We start from the raw sequence: 17,707 nt of genomic DNA, 5'->3' as shown, positions 1-17,707 counted from the left end.
GACCTAACTTACTTTATTTCTTAAAGAAAACTTTGCAGAGAAAAGAAATTCTACAGACTACTGGCTAAAAGCCCCAGACTCTTATTTTCTTACTGGTAAATGTTGATGCATTTGGTTTATGGATTTAATGAAAATATTTAAGGGGTGGTCACACTAATGAGAGTTAACTGCAGTCAGCTGACAGGAAGGAGGACTTGTGGGGTGGGGTGAGGCCAAGCTTTAGGAAATTCCAGAAAGTCTTAAAGTGTCTTATCTTTTCTCTCTTCTCTTAACAAAGTATGATGATTAAGGCTGCCTCAGCCATCTGAATAAAAAAGATTGAAATGTAATAAAAATGTGTTACAGAAGAGTATTTCCATATCAGAATTCCTGGTGTTAGGTTTTTTTTTTTCTTTTCTTTTCCTTTTGTGCTCCTCTACTTTCCCTGAGAAATACTGGAGGAAACCCCACCTTCTTCCTGAACCTCAGATTACCACTTGTAAAATGAGGATCAAAAATTAATAGTAAATGAATTTGAGATCTTGGGGTTTTGTTTTTTTTTTTTGAAGTATAGTTGCTTTACAATATTGTGTTCATTTCATTTCAGGTATGCAGGGATCTTGTCATTCTTTATATTTGAGTGGTTTGGAGGTGGAAAGGTATTAAAAGAAATGCATAGTGCTTCACCCGGGAGCTCATTAAAAGCCAGCTGTATTCCTCCTCAGAACCAGTGTCAGTATAGCTTTGATTTCCAGAGACGTTTTTCTGTTTTTTTCTAAGACCAAATGACTTTGCAGATTCACTTTTTTAATAGTTGAAAGAAAATAATTCAGAGTATTGAACCCTCATGGATTTTTTGGGGGGGGGGGGGCGGAAATGGCTCTTTATTTAACCCAAAGATTTAAATAAAAAGCTAGTGAAGATGGGAAATTTTATGCATCTAAAACCAAAGAACCTTGCAGGGCATGTGTTCTGGTTCTAAATGGTCTTGCTCTCAATAACACCAGTGTAGGAACTTCAAGCACAAACAGAAAACTAAACTCCTAGCAGGTTGCAACATGTAACACATACTCTTGGAATTCTGCTTAAACTTTACCTTTGACAGAATGTAAATATTTGAAATATTGCTCCAGTGTTAAGACTGCAGAACCCATTCCCTTTTGGTTTAAAAAAAAAAAAAAAAAAAGTATTTCCAGGCTTTCTCCCTTTTTGAGCCCTGAAAATTTTAGTTTTTATAATGATCATTTTACAGTGCAGCAGTGTTTGGAATAAATCTTTGGAATTTCCTTTAACTATCTGCAAATGAGAAATGTTTTAAAAACAGAAAAATGTGGATGGAGGGTATTCTGCCAAACTTATCTTTTCACTTTGGCTGATGATCTTCATTTCCAAATGGTAGGCTGCTCCCAGAGCAAGAATGTGTTGCATCATAGGAGTCATGTGGATGTGACTGATGTTGGTGCAGCTGACCTGAGTATGATGTGGCAAGGTTAGAGTTGCTACAGCTTCTTTTAGTTTTTTTTTTTGTAAATAGATTCAACCAATAATGTAAATAGCAAAGCTGACTGGAGATGCAATGCATTAAATATATATCGAATTTGCTAGAAACTGTATTCTTTTTTGGTAGGGTACAAGCAAACCAAATCCTTGGCTCTGATTTCTGAAGTGGCGTATTTTCTATCTCCAAGGAGAGAGAGAGGGCTGGGGGGCGGGGGGGTGGGGAGGACTTGAAAAAGGGATAGTTCACTGTCTTAAACTTTATTGTTGGTTGATTAGTCCATTGAACTTAAAGGTTTAATAATTATTTATTAATGTTGAATTCAAAAGGGAGCTAAATATTTTACTCTTGTCTCCTGTCATACTGGATTTCAGACATCTTTTCCATGTTAAGTTATCTGGAAATAAACTGAGATTTCAATGATAGGATCTGCTTGAAGGCTCTCATTGCAAGCTGAATAAACATGACATACTGTCTGTGTATTATGTCTGGGAACATCCTCTGATACTTACTAAGTGGCTTTCTTGAGTTACTTTTCTAGTCTTAAAATTAGAATTTGGAACTTTCATTAGAGATCTACCCTAAATTTGAGAGATACAAATGTAGTAATTTACAGGAATCATTTTTTTAATTACATAAATCTGTACCTTCCACTTTTCTATTTAAAAAATAAAAAATAGGACTTCCCTGATAGCGCAGTGGTTAGGAATCCACCTGCCAATGCAGAAGACACTGGTTCGAGCCCTGGTCTGGGAAGATCTCACATGCCGCAGAGCAACTAAGTCCGTGCGCCACAACTACTGAGCCTGAGCTCTAGAGCCCGTGAGCCATAACTACTGAAGCCCATGTACCTAGAGCCTGTGCTCAGCAACAAGAGAAGCCACTGCAATGAGAAGCCCACGCACCACAACCAAGAGTAGCCCCCGCTCGCTGCAACTAGAGAAAGCCCGCACGCGGCAACGAAGACCCAACACAGCCAAAAATTAATTAATTAATTAATTAAAAAAATAAAAGCATGGTCTCTGCCCTCAGTAAACTAAGATTCCAGTCCAGTATAGGGATGCACAACAATTTGATAAGCATTGTAATGGAAGTGTGACCAGGTCCTTGAGAACAGAGAAAGGGCTATTTAGATTTATGGAAGAAAGGTAGGGCAGATGCAGAGGGACTGTTGCTTAGCTTACACTGAGTCTTGAAGGAACAGGCACTGTTAGACAACAGAAGGATAAAAGAGTAACCCAGGTGGAGGGAACTCATTTACAATATCATGGACCTCCCAGTGGTTTGCTTTTCCTGGAGGGTAAGCGGTGAGGAAGAGAATACCCAGAGAGGGTAGGAAGGGACCAGATCTAGAACTGGTCTTTTGTGACATACTAAGCACTTTAGATTTAATTCAAGGAGTGATTAGGAATTCTTAAAGAATTTTGAACAAGAGAGTAACATAGATTTTTTAAAATTAATTAATTTATTTTTGGCTGCATTGGGTCTTTGTTGCTACGAGCGGGCTTTCTCTAGTGGCGAGCGGGGGCTACTCTTCATTGCAGTGCACAGGTTTCTCATTGCAGTGGCTTCTCTTCTTGCGGAGCACGGGCTCTAGGCATGTGGGCTTCAGTAGTTGTGGCACATGGGCTCCAAAGCACAGGCTCAGCAGTTGTGGTGCATCGGCTTAGTTGTTCCACGGCATGTGGGAACTTCCCGGACCAGGGCTTGAACCCGTGTCCCCTGCATTGGCAGGCGGATTCTTAACCACTGCGCACCTGGGAATTCAAGTAACATAGATTTATATTTGGGGATAATTTTTTTGTTTTACTTGGGATAATGGCAGCATCATAGAGCCTTGACGGGAAGGCAGAAGAACCAATTATAAAGGTAATGCAAGGACTTCCCTGGTGGTGCAATGGTTAAGAATCCACCTGCCAACATAGGGGACATGGGTTTGATCCCTGGTCTGGGAAGATCCCACATGCTGCGGAGCAACTAAGCCCATGTGTCACAACTACTGAGCCTGCGCTCTAGAGCCCGTGAGCCACAACTACTGAAGCCCGCGCACCTAGAGCCTGTGCTTCGCAACGAGAAGTCACTGCAATGAGAAGCCCGTGCACTGCAATGAAGAGTAGCCCCCGCTCACCACAACTAGAGAAAGCCCGTGTGCAGCAACGAAGACCCAACACAGCCAAAAAATAAATAAATGTTCCTTTAAAAAAAAAAAAAGAAAGGTAATGCAGTAGTCCAGGGAAAAGATGATGAAGACATGAACCAGGCAGCAACAGCAGGGATAAAATGGGACGGAGAAGGCCAACAGCAGATACTGCCATCGGGACTTGGCAGTTTGGAGAGACATCATTTTCATCTGGGACATGAGGATTCTGCTCCAATGACTGTTAAATTCTGAGGCTTTCTGGTTAAGGTGGTTAGGCAGTGATATTTCACAGAAAGCATTACCTATATAGAGTTACTTATTTTCCCCTGGGCACCTGTGAATATGTAGTGCTTGATATTTATAATACTAAAAACACACTCTGTTGTATATAAAAACTAATATAAAATCTAATCTCTACTGGATTTTATTTATAAAGGAGATTTGCAGGCCTCCTTTTTGAACATTGCATCAAGATTTCCCATCCTCACTGCAAAGCTTATTGCTGGGTTTTGTTTTCCAAACAGATTCTTCGGGCCCAAAGCCGAAGTGCAGGTGGAAGAAAGATCTCTGAAAACAGCTATTCTCTGGATGACTTGGAAATAGGCCCAGGTAAGCAGAGAGTTCCATGTGTGGGAAGTTTTCTAGGAAGTACTCATTAGTAACAATACCTTTTGACCTCAAAGCTGATGCTTTTAAAGGAAGAGTGGTACAAATTAAAAGAAAGGCTGCTAGATACAAGCCATTCCCAAATCTCATTGCTTTTTCCAAATAGCTTCTCTGTATTTTTAATCCAACTTTATCAATGGTAACCTGTGTTAACCAAAGGGTAACTTTGCAGGATTATAAGGGAAGTACTGTTACCGACAGTTTTGGCTCCATGGTCATCTGGGGCTTGAGGGCTCCCATGGATGGACATTATCCCCTGTCAAGATTGGTTATCCTGTATTACTGATGCTAACATAACACCTTGAGAGCAGAATTATTATGTTTTAAAGGGGGCATATACAGGCACTTCACAAAAGAAAATAAAATCAATTAATATAGGAAAACCATCAGCCTCCTAGGAATCCAAGAAACACAAATTAAAATGGCATTGCCATCTAATTTTTTCACATGTTAAATGAACGAAAATTTTAAAATATATAACACTCAGTGATGGTAAGGGTTCTCCTTTTAATGTTGGGAAAGTGAGTGAATGTTACCTTATAAGTGACAGTTATAATCCTGATTTCCTTCTTTGTATTCTTTTTTTTAAATTAATTAATTAATTTATTTTATTTATTTTCTGGCTGTGTTGGGTCTTCGTCCCTGCATGGGCTTTCTCTAGTTGGGGCGAGCAGGGGCTACTCTTCGTTGCGGTGTGCGGGCTTCTCATTGCAGTGGCTTCTCGTTGCGGAGCACAGGCTCTAGGTGCATGGGCTTCAGTAGTTGTGGCACGTGGGCTCAGTAGTTGCAGCTCACGGGCTCTAGAGCGCAGGCTCAGTAGTTGTGGCGCACAGGCTTAGTTTCTTCGCGGCATGTGGGATCTTCCCAGACCAGGGCTTGAACCCGTGTCCCCTGCATTGGCAGGCTGATTCTTAACCACTGCACCACCAGGGAAGTTCCCCTTCTTTGTATTCTTTTTTTTTTTTTTTTTAAATATATTTATTTATTTATTTTTGGCTGTGTTGGGTCTTCGTTTCTGTGCGAGGGCTTTCTCTAGTTGTGGCAAGCGGGGGCTACTCTTCATTGCGGTGCGCGGGCCTTTCACTGTCGCGGCCTCTCTCGTTGCGGGGCACAGGCTCCAGACGCGCAGGCTCAGTAGTTGTGGCTCACGGGCCCAGTCACTCCACAGCATGTGGGATCTTCCCAGACCAAGGCTCGAACCCGTGTCCCCTGCATTGGCAGGCAGATTCTCAACCACTGCGCCACTAGGGAAGCCCCCCTTCATTGTATTCTTAATAGAAGAGGTTGATTATATTAGATTACAATAGCCCAAAATTTAGAATCTTGAAATCATTCAAATCGCATTTTATCTTCTAATAAAGCACATTGTTTGCATGCTTGCAGGTCAGTTGTCACCTTCAGCATTCAACTCAGAGAAAAGCGAGAGTAGGCGAAATCTGGAGTTCCCACGCCTGTCAGAAACCTCCATAAAGGATCGAATGGCCAAGTACCAGGCAGCTGTGTCCAAACAAAGCAGTTCCACCAACTATACAGTATGTGTTCAGCATCATTCATTCGTTCATTCATCCAGCAAATGGTCACTGAGCACGGGAACTAGAAGTGTCTCCCAGACCCTGACCTGTGAGCCTTGGCTCCTTACTGGTCCCCAGTCATTCTCTCTTCACATAAATCCTACCCTAGCTTCATTCGTAATCCTTACCATGTTCTAATCCTGACTTTGCTTTCCTAGGCCTCATTCCCACTCCGCTCATTTTTTTGTGTGATGTTACCATCCAGTAATGTCATTGAGAATTTTCCTGTCTCTTTTACTTAATCTTGTTGTTGTTAAAGAAGTATTGATAGTATTTTATTAGTTTTAACATAAACACTTATTTTTGTTTTTGACAGAAGAAAGGGAGAATACTGGAGAGAAATATTGAATATATTCAACATTAATGTGGGATGGGGTGTTTTTTGCAATTTTTATTGGTATATAATTCACCTGACATAAAAATCACCATTTTTAAAGATGCAATTCAGTGATTTTTAATATATTCACAAGGTTGTGCAATCATCACCACTGTCTAATTCCAGAAATTTTCCATCACCCCAAAAAGAAACCCATACCTGTGCAGTGATTCCCAATTCCCCACTTCCCTCATCCCCTGGCAACCCCTAATCTACTTTCTGTCTTTATGGATTTTCCTGTTCTGGACATTTCATGTAAATTAAATCATACAACATAGGGTCTACTTAATCTTTACTTCTTATGATGTAATAATTTTCTAAACAAATAGAATAGTGGATAGGAAAAAGGGAGGGAAATGACAGGAAGATGACGTACTCAGTAAGCACAAAAATGTCGTATTCTAAGTAGAATGGAGGGTCTTTCCACTTTATACTTTCCTAGGCTTAACTGGCAGGAGGACACGACCGAACTGTTTATTTGAAGTTGCCTTTTAAATGCCATTTATTCATAAGTACACACACGTATATACACATGTACACATACATATATATCTTTCAAACAGTTGTTCCTTCTAAGATTTCAAATGACAAATTATTAATCTCTTGATTGTTATTTTTTAATAAAATTGGAAGAACAGTATTGACTTTTATTTGGCAGGCTGAACTAGTGCCTGTTAGAAATCACAATGTGTATTCCAGGAGCTGAGCCTTCTTTCCCCCACATTATGAAGTATGCATTTTCCAATAGTATTTATTGGTGGACTAAGTCTCTGGGCAGTGAGTAATCTCATCTTGATTTTTCAGTATTGATTTAAGAAGAGATATTGTGTGTAAATCAGTAGTGAAGTGGAACATCACAGGCTTGTTATTCACTGGGAGTGTGAAAAATAGGCAAATTGAGACTTCTCTTAAAAGGCAGGTCAGGAGATACAGCAAACAGATGATCTGTGGAGCTTAATTCCCTCTGTTATAGGATTTTGGTGCTTCTCAGTGCCCTCCTGCTATAAACATTCTTACCAGGTGACTCCCTAAGTGGAAAAACCTGTTCAGTGACTTTGTTTTTTAACTCCTAAATAAGAGTTTCTGCATTGTGGTTTGCCTGCTCTGTAAATTTTAAGAGTTGAAAAGTCTTAAGGAATTCTTGTAAAAAGCACGTTTTGTCTCATCCCCAAAGAATTTCTCAGGCCCCTTATAGAGCATGGTTGTAGCAAGGCTCACTCTCTCTGGCAGTGATTCCAGAGGCTGGGCTTTGAGGTGGGGTCACGAATGAGTTTCGGGCTCTTGTACTGTTGATTTCTGTAGTGCTAGCTGCCAGCTCCTCCTCATAGACGCACCTCCAGAGCTGTAGACCTCAACCTGGAATTCCACACCTGCATCAGTCAGTCGCACTCACACTCCCTTCATTGGCCTTGTGGCCATAAATCGCTCTTTTTCTCCCATGCCTAAAGAATCACAGAGAACAGAAAGGTACTAGATTACTAGCAGACTAAAGGTAGGAAATGTCCATATTCATCTACCTCTGTACTGATTATGGATCTAGTAATAAAGTCAATTTTAATATTTTGCCCCAAGTGTTCTTTGCAAGGAAAACAAATATGTTTACACTTACTCCTTCTGACTCCTTATGCCTGTTTTTTTATGTTCAAGCTCTATTATGAGAAGTAGAATAAGGTATGTCTTTAGTATACTGAATGAATTTTATGCTAAAAACATGTCTTTGAAAGTCTCACAAAGAAAGGCTGTTTTATGGTATCATTAAGTATAATTTCAATTTTTATATGTATACATCATTGCTGTCTCTCTTTCCAGGCCGGGCATTTATATATATATGGTCAGTATATTTTCTTAATTATTGGCACTTGGCATCTCCTTTCCCCTGCTCCAGAATGGTCTTTTCTGGTAAAACTCACCAGCTTTGCATTCCCACAAGCTCTGCTGCTAGAAGAGTGAATCACGAGAACATTGTATGCGGGGGGTGGTCTGTGTGTGTGTCTGTATTCTAATGAGCATCCAGTTTTAGACTAGTTGTATAAATATTTAACTCTGAGGTATGTGTCCACAAAGCTGCTTTTGTCATTTCACAAGTCAGTGGGTTTTGCTTGTGAGAGTTAGGGGGTTGATTTGACTTAAAGCCTCTTAAAATAATTTATTTTTTAACATCCCAAGTTTATTTAATAGATGTGCTATGAAGAGAATCGTGAGACTTTTTTTTTAATTCACAGACTATTTTTATTTTGTAGAATGAGTTGAGAGCTAGTGGTGGTGAAATCAAAACTCATAAGTTGGAGCAAAAGGAGAATGTGCCCCCGGGTCCTGAGGTCTGCATCGCCCATCAGGATGGAGAAAAGGTGGGTTGGAAAGTCTGATGTCCATTTGCCAGGGAAGCATGTGTTCTAAATTAGATGCTTAAAATTAGAAACAACTCTAACTCTAGGCTGTAGAGTGTCTGGGAATTTGGTAACAGCTGCCAGGATAGATTGTCTTTTTTGGAGGTCACATAATTTCGGTTGGGGAGCTCTGCAACTTATAGCTGACCAATTTTCATTGGAAAATTCTTTTGCTCAGCAAATGCTCAGAGGACGTAGAGCTTAAGTAATTTTTTTTTTTTTTAATTTATTTTTGGCTGTGTTGGGTTTTCATTGTTTCATGCACGGGCTTTCCCTGGTTGTGGTGAGCGGGGGCTACTCTTGGTTGCGGTGCACGGGCTTCTCATTGCAGTGGCTTCTCTTGTTGCGGAGCACGGGCTCTAGGCGCACGGGCTTCAGTAGTTGTGGCACACGGGCTCAGTAGTTGTGGCTCACGGGCTTAGTTGCTCCGCGGCATGTGGGATCTTCCCAGACTAGGGCTCGAACCTGTGTCCCCTGCATGGGCAGGCAGATTCTCAACCACTGTGTCACCAGGGAAGCCCAACTTAAGTAAGTTTTTAAAATCTGTTTTGAATAGAGGTATCATCTTCAAAGTTATTTGTATATTATTAATTTAACACATTTTATGCAAGAAAATGTCATTCTTTCACTTCAAAGTATTTTGAAAGCTAGGCACTATGCTAAGCACAGGCAATGCTGAGCTTAGCAACTAAATGTGAACAAACCATTCCACGTGGTCTTTACCTGCAAGGAAGCTAACAGAGTAGGAGGGAGATGAGTGTAGGTTGGCTATTGTAAAACAGTGTAACAAGTGCCGTGAAAGGGCTATGAGGGGCCATGGAAGCTTGGACTAAGGACCCTTAACCTGACTTCCTCAAGAAGGTGATATCTGGGACTTCCCTGGTGGCACAGTGGTTAAGAATCCGCCTGCCAATGCAGGGGACGTGGGTTCGAGCCCTGGTCCGGGAAGATCCCACATGCCCACGGAGCAACTAAGCCCGTGCGTCACAACTACTGAGCCTGTTCTCTAGAGCTCGCAAGCCACAACTACTGAGCCCCCCCATGCCACAACTATTGAAGCCTGCGTGCCTAGAGCCTGTGCTCTACAATAAAGACAAGCCACTGTTGTGAGAAGCCGGCGCACCGCAACGAAGAGTAGCCCCTGCACACTGCAACTAGAGAAAGCCCGCATGCAACAACAAAGACCCAACGCAGCCAAAAATAAATAAATAAATAAATAAATGTTAAAAAAAAAAAAAAAAAAAAGTGATACCTGAGCCAAGTCTTGAAGAATGTGTGGAAATAGGCCAAGTGAATAAGGGGAAAGTTGAGTAAAGAAAGAGAAGGGTATTCCAGGCAGACACAACAGAGGTTTGGAAACCAGAGAACCCAACCAAGATGACTTGGCTGGAGCATGAAGTACCTGTAGGCAATGGTAAGAGACAGGTGGAGGGAGAGGGCCAGGGTGGGTCTTGAAAAACCCTTAAGAGTATGATTGTAGTCCTGCGTTGGAGGAAAGCCATGGGAAGGTTTTAAACAAATCAGGTTTTATACATTTATGGTTAGATGGATGGCTTAGTTGGATTAAGTAACAATATATATGTCAGGTGAACTTATCATTTTCTCTGCCAATCCATTACCCAGTCTCGTTGGTCTTTCAGTCAATATGATAATCAAATGTTAAGTTAGATGAGGAGAAAGAGCTTTCAAGTCTATTACAGTGACTAATAGGAGTATAGTCATTGTTTCTGTTACACATATTAACACCCTTGAGGCCATTCTACAAAAGGTGAGGAGATAATTAAAATGAGTCAAAAGCAATAGTTCTCAAACTTATTTGATTATAACAGACTTTAAAATAGATATATTGACAGCATACCAGCAGGAACTCATGAGATGTACTACACACTTGGACCAAAGTAGGCACACAGAAAAATAGTCTCAGATTAATGGCTACAATATTTGACTCAAAGAACAGAACAGGAAAAAATTTAGGAACATTAAATCGCTTTATTTTATAAAACCATATCACAAATGTATTTTGAGATAATAAGACAAACTACGTGGCAGTAATGTGTTTCATAATCATAAAATAATCAAATTACATACATCCTTGCAACAGTGGGCTCAGGCATTATTTCCATGTCGCATGTCCTATATCAAGTGAGTCCTCTCATTAGACTGCCTGGTTTTCCCATTTTTTAAGTGGGAGATTATGTCTTATGTATAAGTGATATGTTTGGAATTTTTCTTATATACTGTAAAAAAGACATTTAAGAGAAAAAAGTATTCCCAGCATTGAAATCCTCCCATCTGTCCTTGGAGCATAATTTGAGAAATAATCATCCGGAAAATCATGCTTGGATTGTCCCTATATCTAATTTCATGTTTCCTTCTTGATTGTCTTCATATTGATTTGAACCTGGAACTCTGAGCTGAATTGGAGGATCAGAACATTTTAATTATAGCCTAAAAGGGTATCATTGCAGCTGAATCACAAATTGGGAAGTGGGTGGGGAAGAGAGGAGATAAAGATAGTACATAGTCTTCAAGTGTATACTGTAGGTTCATGAACCCTTGGCTGCCTTAAAATTCATAAAATTTTTCAAAGCTTCAGCTATCCTTTTGGCTGTTTGCCTAGCTTTTGTTAGCCAATACCTAAGAACTATTTGAACTTCAGTTGTTACAAAAGGACATTAATGCCAGGGTAAACTTGCCTGAAATAGGATATTTTGTCAAGGTATTGTTCTTCCCTTTCTCCTCTTGTGAATGAATTTGTGCTTTTCTTTAATGAAATGTTTGAGCAAAATCTCACATGCTCTCTCCTGGCTATTCCTGCAGTGAAGTCATCTGGTTGGGCGTGTGCAATGATGTCATGATTGGCATTAAGTTTACCCTGCAGGTTCAAGGTGACTAAATTGGAGGTGAAAGAAGGACATCCTGGGATGGGTGCACCTCCTAATTTAGCAAGAATTGAAGAGCTTTTTATGGCCATGCACAACTTTCAGAAAATTTATTTCGTATCATTAAATGAAATAATGCATGTAAAGTGGTCATTCCAATACCTGGAACATAGTAAGCATTTAATAAATGTTAACTGTTATTATACTGGTTTGTTTTATACCATGTCAGAACTCCTGTAATGAACAGAGAATAAAGGGAAAAAAATGACCACGTTGCAGTCAGCCAACAACTTAATCTCCATTGTAAATTTATTCAGTACATTAGACATCCTGATATAAACACTCAGCATCACCCATAAAATCCCTGACATCTGAATGAAAGAATATTCACGAGGAGTGCACGTTGGGTCACCTCTTGACCCTTAATGATTTTTTTGGGGGGTGGGGAATTCCTTCCTCATAACCTCACTAGACGTTCTCTGCATTTCTTTCTTTCTTTTTTTTTTTTTTTCTAATATTATTTATTTATTATTTATTTGGCTGCACTGAGTCTTAGTTGCAGCACGTGGGATCTTTGTTGCGGCATGTGGAGTCTTTCCGTTGCAGTGCGTGGGCTTCTTTAGTTGCGGCGCGCAGGCTCTAGAGCACGCACGCTCAGTAGTTGGGGCGCACGGGCTTAGTTGCCCCGCGGCATGTGAGATCTTAGTTCCCTGACCAGGGATCAAACCCGCATCCCCTGCATCGGAAGGCGGATTCTTAATCACTGGACCAGCAGGGCAGTCCCGACCCTTCATGATTTTGAGTGTGGAGGAAGATACCAGGATGGCCTAGGGGCCAGTAGAAAGGAGAGAGAGCTGGTAGAAAGTACTTTTATTTAAATTTGATGCCAAATGGGGAAAATAATCACCTATACATAAGATTTGCCATCTTGTTAAACACTGCCATTTTGAGACTGGAACTAAAAAGGGAAACTAACCTTGAAGATAATACCAAAGGTTGGTTTTAGATAAATTTGTTTTATAGCTATCAGAAGGTCTTCTGTACCAGCAAGCTTGTTTCAGCAGAATGCATTTGGTTGGGAAATAAGGAGTTAGGAAAATAAAAGAATAGTTCCTATATGTAAAGACTTTATCTTGCCTTGGAGTGAGTTATTATAGTTATACGAGTTGTGGTTTGTGGTGAGGAGCTTTGCCCTCCCTGATAGAGGGTTTTGTTTTGTACCCTCCCCACTCCCCCTTTTTTTTTTTGAGAGTACAAAGATATGGTTTAGAACTTCTTTTATAAAGGAAGATAATGCACACTTTTGGCAGTTGCTTGCAGTCTGTTATTTGAGTTACTCTGTAATTGAGAGGCATGTTAATATCCTCGTAAAAGACATTTTGCTCCCTTTTGTTTAAATGCTCAGCTGTTCTGGGGGCCATTATTTCCCCCAGGCAGCCAGTGACTGACTGGAGTCAGCAGGTTTTAATGGCATTAATAGCAGTTTGCTCTTTTATTTTTAATGTGATTCTTAATCCACCCCCTACCCCCCCAACCCTGCCTTTCTTTTTCTAGGTTTCTGCATCTGAGAATAGCCTGGCAGCCCGTTCCGCCCCTGCTGAAGATGATTCCCGTAAGCTTTCATTCTTAGGTCTGGTGGAAGAGGGTCTTGTTCTCTAGCCCCTGTTTGGTTGGCGGGGGTGGTCCCCAGTTCTGTCAGCGCTGAGAATGTGTAACATATTAAACCCAGTAATGTAGCTGATAAGATCTTTCACTTGGTTTTAAGGACTGATGCTTGAGTACCCTTCACACATCCCATGCCTAAGAGAGAAGTTAAATTCAATGAAATATGATTAACTTGTGGCCAGCTGAATACTTTTGATGCTTCTCTCATTGAACTTATCCTGTCTTTTGTACCAAACCTTTTCAGGGTTAATGCTATAAAAACTATAATTTTGAAGTTTCATTTTAATAGAAGGTTGGCTAAGAAGGACTTTATTCATTTACAGGAATAAAGAATTGGTATTTGAGTAACCTTTAAAAAATATCTTTTTCTTATTTATCTAAATATGTGCTATAATCCTCCCTCTGGCTAGATTCTAGACATTTTCCTGTGGGTGCTGAATTTGATCACCTTTTCATCCTATTTTGGAATCATTTTGAGCCTCTCTTCTCCCAAAGACAAAAACCTTAGTTTTTAAATTTACTATGTCCACTTTTGATTCTGATGTTCAGTGTATTATTTTTTAAAATATATATGGATTTCTAGCTTCTCCTCAGGTTAATTAGTGTACTAGACATTGAAAACTCAGCAAGAAGTTGAAGTATCAGCCAAACAGATCTCTAGTAAACCCTGCCTTAAAATTTTAGAAACTTGCAGCTTGAATCCAAGAACATTCCTTTTGCAGTCATTTTGCTTGGACTAGAAATTTTTCTGAGTTTTGACTAGGTTTGCAAAACATTTTTTTGAAAAATAAGCCTTAATCTTTCAGTACTTTGTTGACATAACTCTAGATTTTAGGGATTCTTTTATGGTTCCTTAGCAACTATGTGAATGACTTCTCTGTGCCTCTTCTGAGTTTTCCATAAAACAAATATATTGGCAGGAAATTAACTTATGCAGGTGACACATCAATGACTATGAAAAAAACTTTATGGAGTCTTTTTCCATAATCTTCATCCATGGATGTTCGCTATAGGACTGACCAAAAAGATGGTGTCAGATTATACACACTCATATACATGAGCACATCTTATGAAATTTCTCCCCTCACATTCCCCCATTTTCCCAAGTTCAGTTGAAACGCCCCAGAAGGAGTTGTTGGGATTACTAACTACCAAAAAACCATCAAAGTCTATAAACAGCCTTAAAAAATGACAAATGCTACAGGGCAGAAGTTTCCTTATGTAGGGTGGTTTGGATTCCCGCTGCATGTGGCAAAGGGTGAGAAAGCCTCTGAGTTGACACCCTGACTTGTGAGAGAACAGAGAACGTAAGAGCATAGTTTTTAGCATTAGAATAATGCTTTTCTTCAACAGAAAAGCTATGTTTTTCCTGGTGTTGAAAGGACCTGTCCTTAGTGGAGGTGCCTAAAATTTGCTTTGGGGAGGAACCTTTTCTGAGCCTTCCCTTGAGATACTGTAAAATGTCTTCCTTTTGTAACTCAAGCAGGTAACTCCCAGGTTAAGAGTGAGTTCCAGCAGCCTGTGCATCCCAAGCCACTAAGTCCAGATGCCAGAGCCTCCGGCCTTTCTGAAAGTTCTCCTCCCAAAGCAGTGAAGGTATGATGGCAGTTTCTCTTGGAGCCTTGTAGACATTGGTTTACTAGTAGAGCTCATTGCATCTTTTATCTTTATGTTCATTATAACCTGTTTTTGCTTTCCTGGGGATGAAAATGCCAAATAAGGGCACACTTGAGCCAGTCACTTTCCCTGGAAATCTTGCTGCCTTTGCTCAGGTGTTTGAGCCAGGAGTGGGAAGCCTCACTGATACCACTCCAGTCTGAAATCTGGAAAGCTCATGAAAGAAAACCCAAAGTTAAAGAAAATAACCTGACTTTTTTTCTTGTTAAGTCCAAATTCATAAATCTATGAATGGGTAAAAACCTATAAAAAGAGCAATATGAAAAATCTGTTAAAATCAGCCCATTGGATGGGAATGTGCAGTGTTAAAGATTTAGTGGCTCCCTGGTCTGAGGAACTTGACCATAACATGATTGGTGGTCAGCACATTTAAAGAAAGAATGTGTGCATTCCAGTGGGGGTTGGCCAGTCCATTTGCTATAAAAATGGCCATTCAGATAGCACTTACACTAGGTTATAATATTAGACGTTAAGGAATCTCCAAGATGTTTGTATCCTAGGAAAATTTTACTAGGCTACTCAATCTGTGGTCTCCTTTCATTCACTAATTTTTAAAAGCAGTATTTTCCCTTTCTGTGAACAAGTAAATATTCCCATAAAAATAGACAAAGATAAAAAAAAAATCCAACACCTCTTTTAGGCTGCTCACCTAACTTGTTTTAATTGAATGCTTTGCTAATGCAGTGCTGATTTACCCACTTGGTTAATAACAAACATATCTTATACTTCTTTAGTGTCTTCCTCCTCTGGTGCTCTCTTAAGTAGCTGGGTTTTGTTTCAAAGGTTTTAACATTTGAGAGAAACTCAATAGGTAGAATTAGTTTTAAGGTGGTTTGTACTGCCTCAACCTCATGCACACATCTGCCATTTTTCTGTCGCACAACTGTAGGCATGATTGGTCTCTTGATGAAAGTTCTAATGCACAGAAAGGATGGAGATACTCTGTAATGACCTAGGTGGGAAAAGAATCTGAAAAAGAGTGGATATATGTATATGTATAACTGATTCACTTTGCTGTACAGCAGAAACTAACACAACATTGTAAATCAACTATACTCCAATAAAAATTAATTTTAAAAAAAACAAAGAAAGGATGGAGGTTAAGACATAGGTGAGGGTTTGGAACAAAGGGAGGAAAGGGGAGAATCCAGGAAAGGGGAGGTCAGGGGAAGAAGGTAAACATGAAAATTTTAAAGGAAGCAGAGATGTAAGAGGGGAGTAAGGTTTATTGAAAGGAACAAAAAGTGAAGAAAGTAGCAAGAGAAAGCAAGTAAATGAGGGAGAAAGAACTGAGCTGCGTGATGGAATCTGCACATGTACTTAACATGACCCTCTCTTCTGGCCTCGAAGTTCTGCTCATGCTGGCATCAGCACTTTTTTTTTTTCCAGTATCTGAAGTCCAACAAAGTAGCAAATGCCACGGGGTTAATTTCTTCTCCAGCAGCAACCCTGCCCAGATGTGAGTCCTTGGGTTGTGGTTCTGGACAAAGAACAGCTAACAAAGCTGACTTGGCCATGGATTCTGTGTGACTGAGGGACTAGGGAAATTCTGTGGCTGATCTAAGAACTAAAATCTGTTCTCAAGTATATTTGAATTCTCAGTCCAGTCTTGCTTCCCTCCCTCAATTGCTGGGCCAGATCTCCTGGTCCTGGGTTGGACCTTTGGGACTCCTCCTGATTCATACTCCAGGGTCTGAGCTGAGCAGCAGTGTGCGAAGGAATGCACCTCACTTAGGTCTTCCTGGCACACCAGGGAGAGGAGATGGAGGAAAAGCTCCCTCTGTACCTGCCCCAGATTCATGCCTGCCTCTTTGGCTCTGGTCACTCAGCAGTAGAATGCAGACAAGCCTGCTTGCACCAGACATACACCTCAGGTTTTGAACATTGTATAAAGACTGGGGTAAACTGGCCTCACTGCCTATGTTTGCCCATGGTCCAAAGCTCAAATGGTTATGGTGTACAGAGCTCGGGGTGGTACCCAATCACATCTCCACTTTATTTACAGGCCATTTATTTTCTCTTCCTCAAAGTTACTCTTTACATTCTGCAGGCAAGTATATAGATACTTTAGTGTTTATAGGAAGACCTACTGGCATAACTGGTCTTGTGGCTATAGACCATGCAACAGCAGTTGTTTCTCCAGTCTGGGAAATTACATACAGCTAAGAATAAACTTGTTCACTCAGAATAGATTTGTGGGTCCCACACATCCTGGTAAAACTGCTCCTTGGTGCCTGTGTGTTATTGAAAACAGGACATCTAAGGTAAAGACTCAATTCATTTCAAATTTTAGCTTAATAAAATAAAAATACAGAAAACAAAAAAACACCCCTCAAATGATACTGGTCTTTAAAAGTAAGGATTTTATCTATTTTGAACACTGGCCAGATAATTCAGTTGATAAGACTTGGCACTAATGAAGTTGACGTTGCAGGTTCCTTCTCAAAATAGGTGTTCTGGATCTAGAGCTCAGTGGGCCCTGTCGGAAGGATCAGAACCTTTCAACTCAAGAGACCCAGAGATCTCTTAAGCTTTATGTCCTCCCATTGAAATAAGTTACTCCCTAAATGTTTCTGGGGGGAGGATAAGGAAGGAGATGTGACTGGCCCTGGGAACACCTACTGGTCTAGGATAGCCCTGTCCCAGGTTCCTAGGCTGGTCCTGCTGATGGATGTTTAGAGAAAACATGGCAGCCTGCATGAGAGGCTGTACCCTCTGTGCCCTGTCCCTTCCTGCATGGACAGGGTAGGCAGTTTTATGCTATTTTGCAAGTCTACCAGAATTATGCTAGAAGGGCATCTAGAATCTTTTCTCACTACCTACATCATTACTGCTTTCTCAGAGCACTAACCTTTCCTCTACATGT

The 17,707-nt window shown here is 40.4% G+C and overlaps 1 protein-coding gene across 2 annotated transcripts in view; it reads left to right on the top strand.

Moving 5' to 3' along the window:
• LIMA1 (LIM domain and actin binding 1) overlaps nt 1-17,707 on the top strand; it is an 85,801-nt gene that overhangs the window by 59,547 nt on the left and 8,547 nt on the right. The window contains exons 5-9 of one of the 2 annotated variants that reach the window (XM_068561461.1): nt 4,142-4,226; nt 5,667-5,815; nt 8,471-8,578; nt 13,054-13,111; nt 14,651-14,760. In XM_068561461.1, coding sequence (XP_068417562.1) covers nt 4,142-4,226; nt 5,667-5,815; nt 8,471-8,578; nt 13,054-13,111; nt 14,651-14,760 — 510 coding nt within the window. Of the gene's footprint in view, nt 1-4,141; nt 4,227-5,666; nt 5,816-8,470; nt 8,579-13,053; nt 13,112-14,647; nt 14,761-17,707 lie in introns of both variants that reach the window. The other variant, XM_068561460.1, reaches the window with a different exon arrangement.

The sequence above is a fragment of the Eschrichtius robustus genome, chromosome 13, assembly GCF_028021215.1.
Source record: "Eschrichtius robustus isolate mEscRob2 chromosome 13, mEscRob2.pri, whole genome shotgun sequence".
Lineage (NCBI taxonomy): Eukaryota > Metazoa > Chordata > Mammalia > Artiodactyla > Eschrichtiidae > Eschrichtius > Eschrichtius robustus.
The sequence above is the reverse complement of the archived record's forward strand: the minus strand, read 5'-3'. Positions and strand labels throughout refer to the sequence as shown.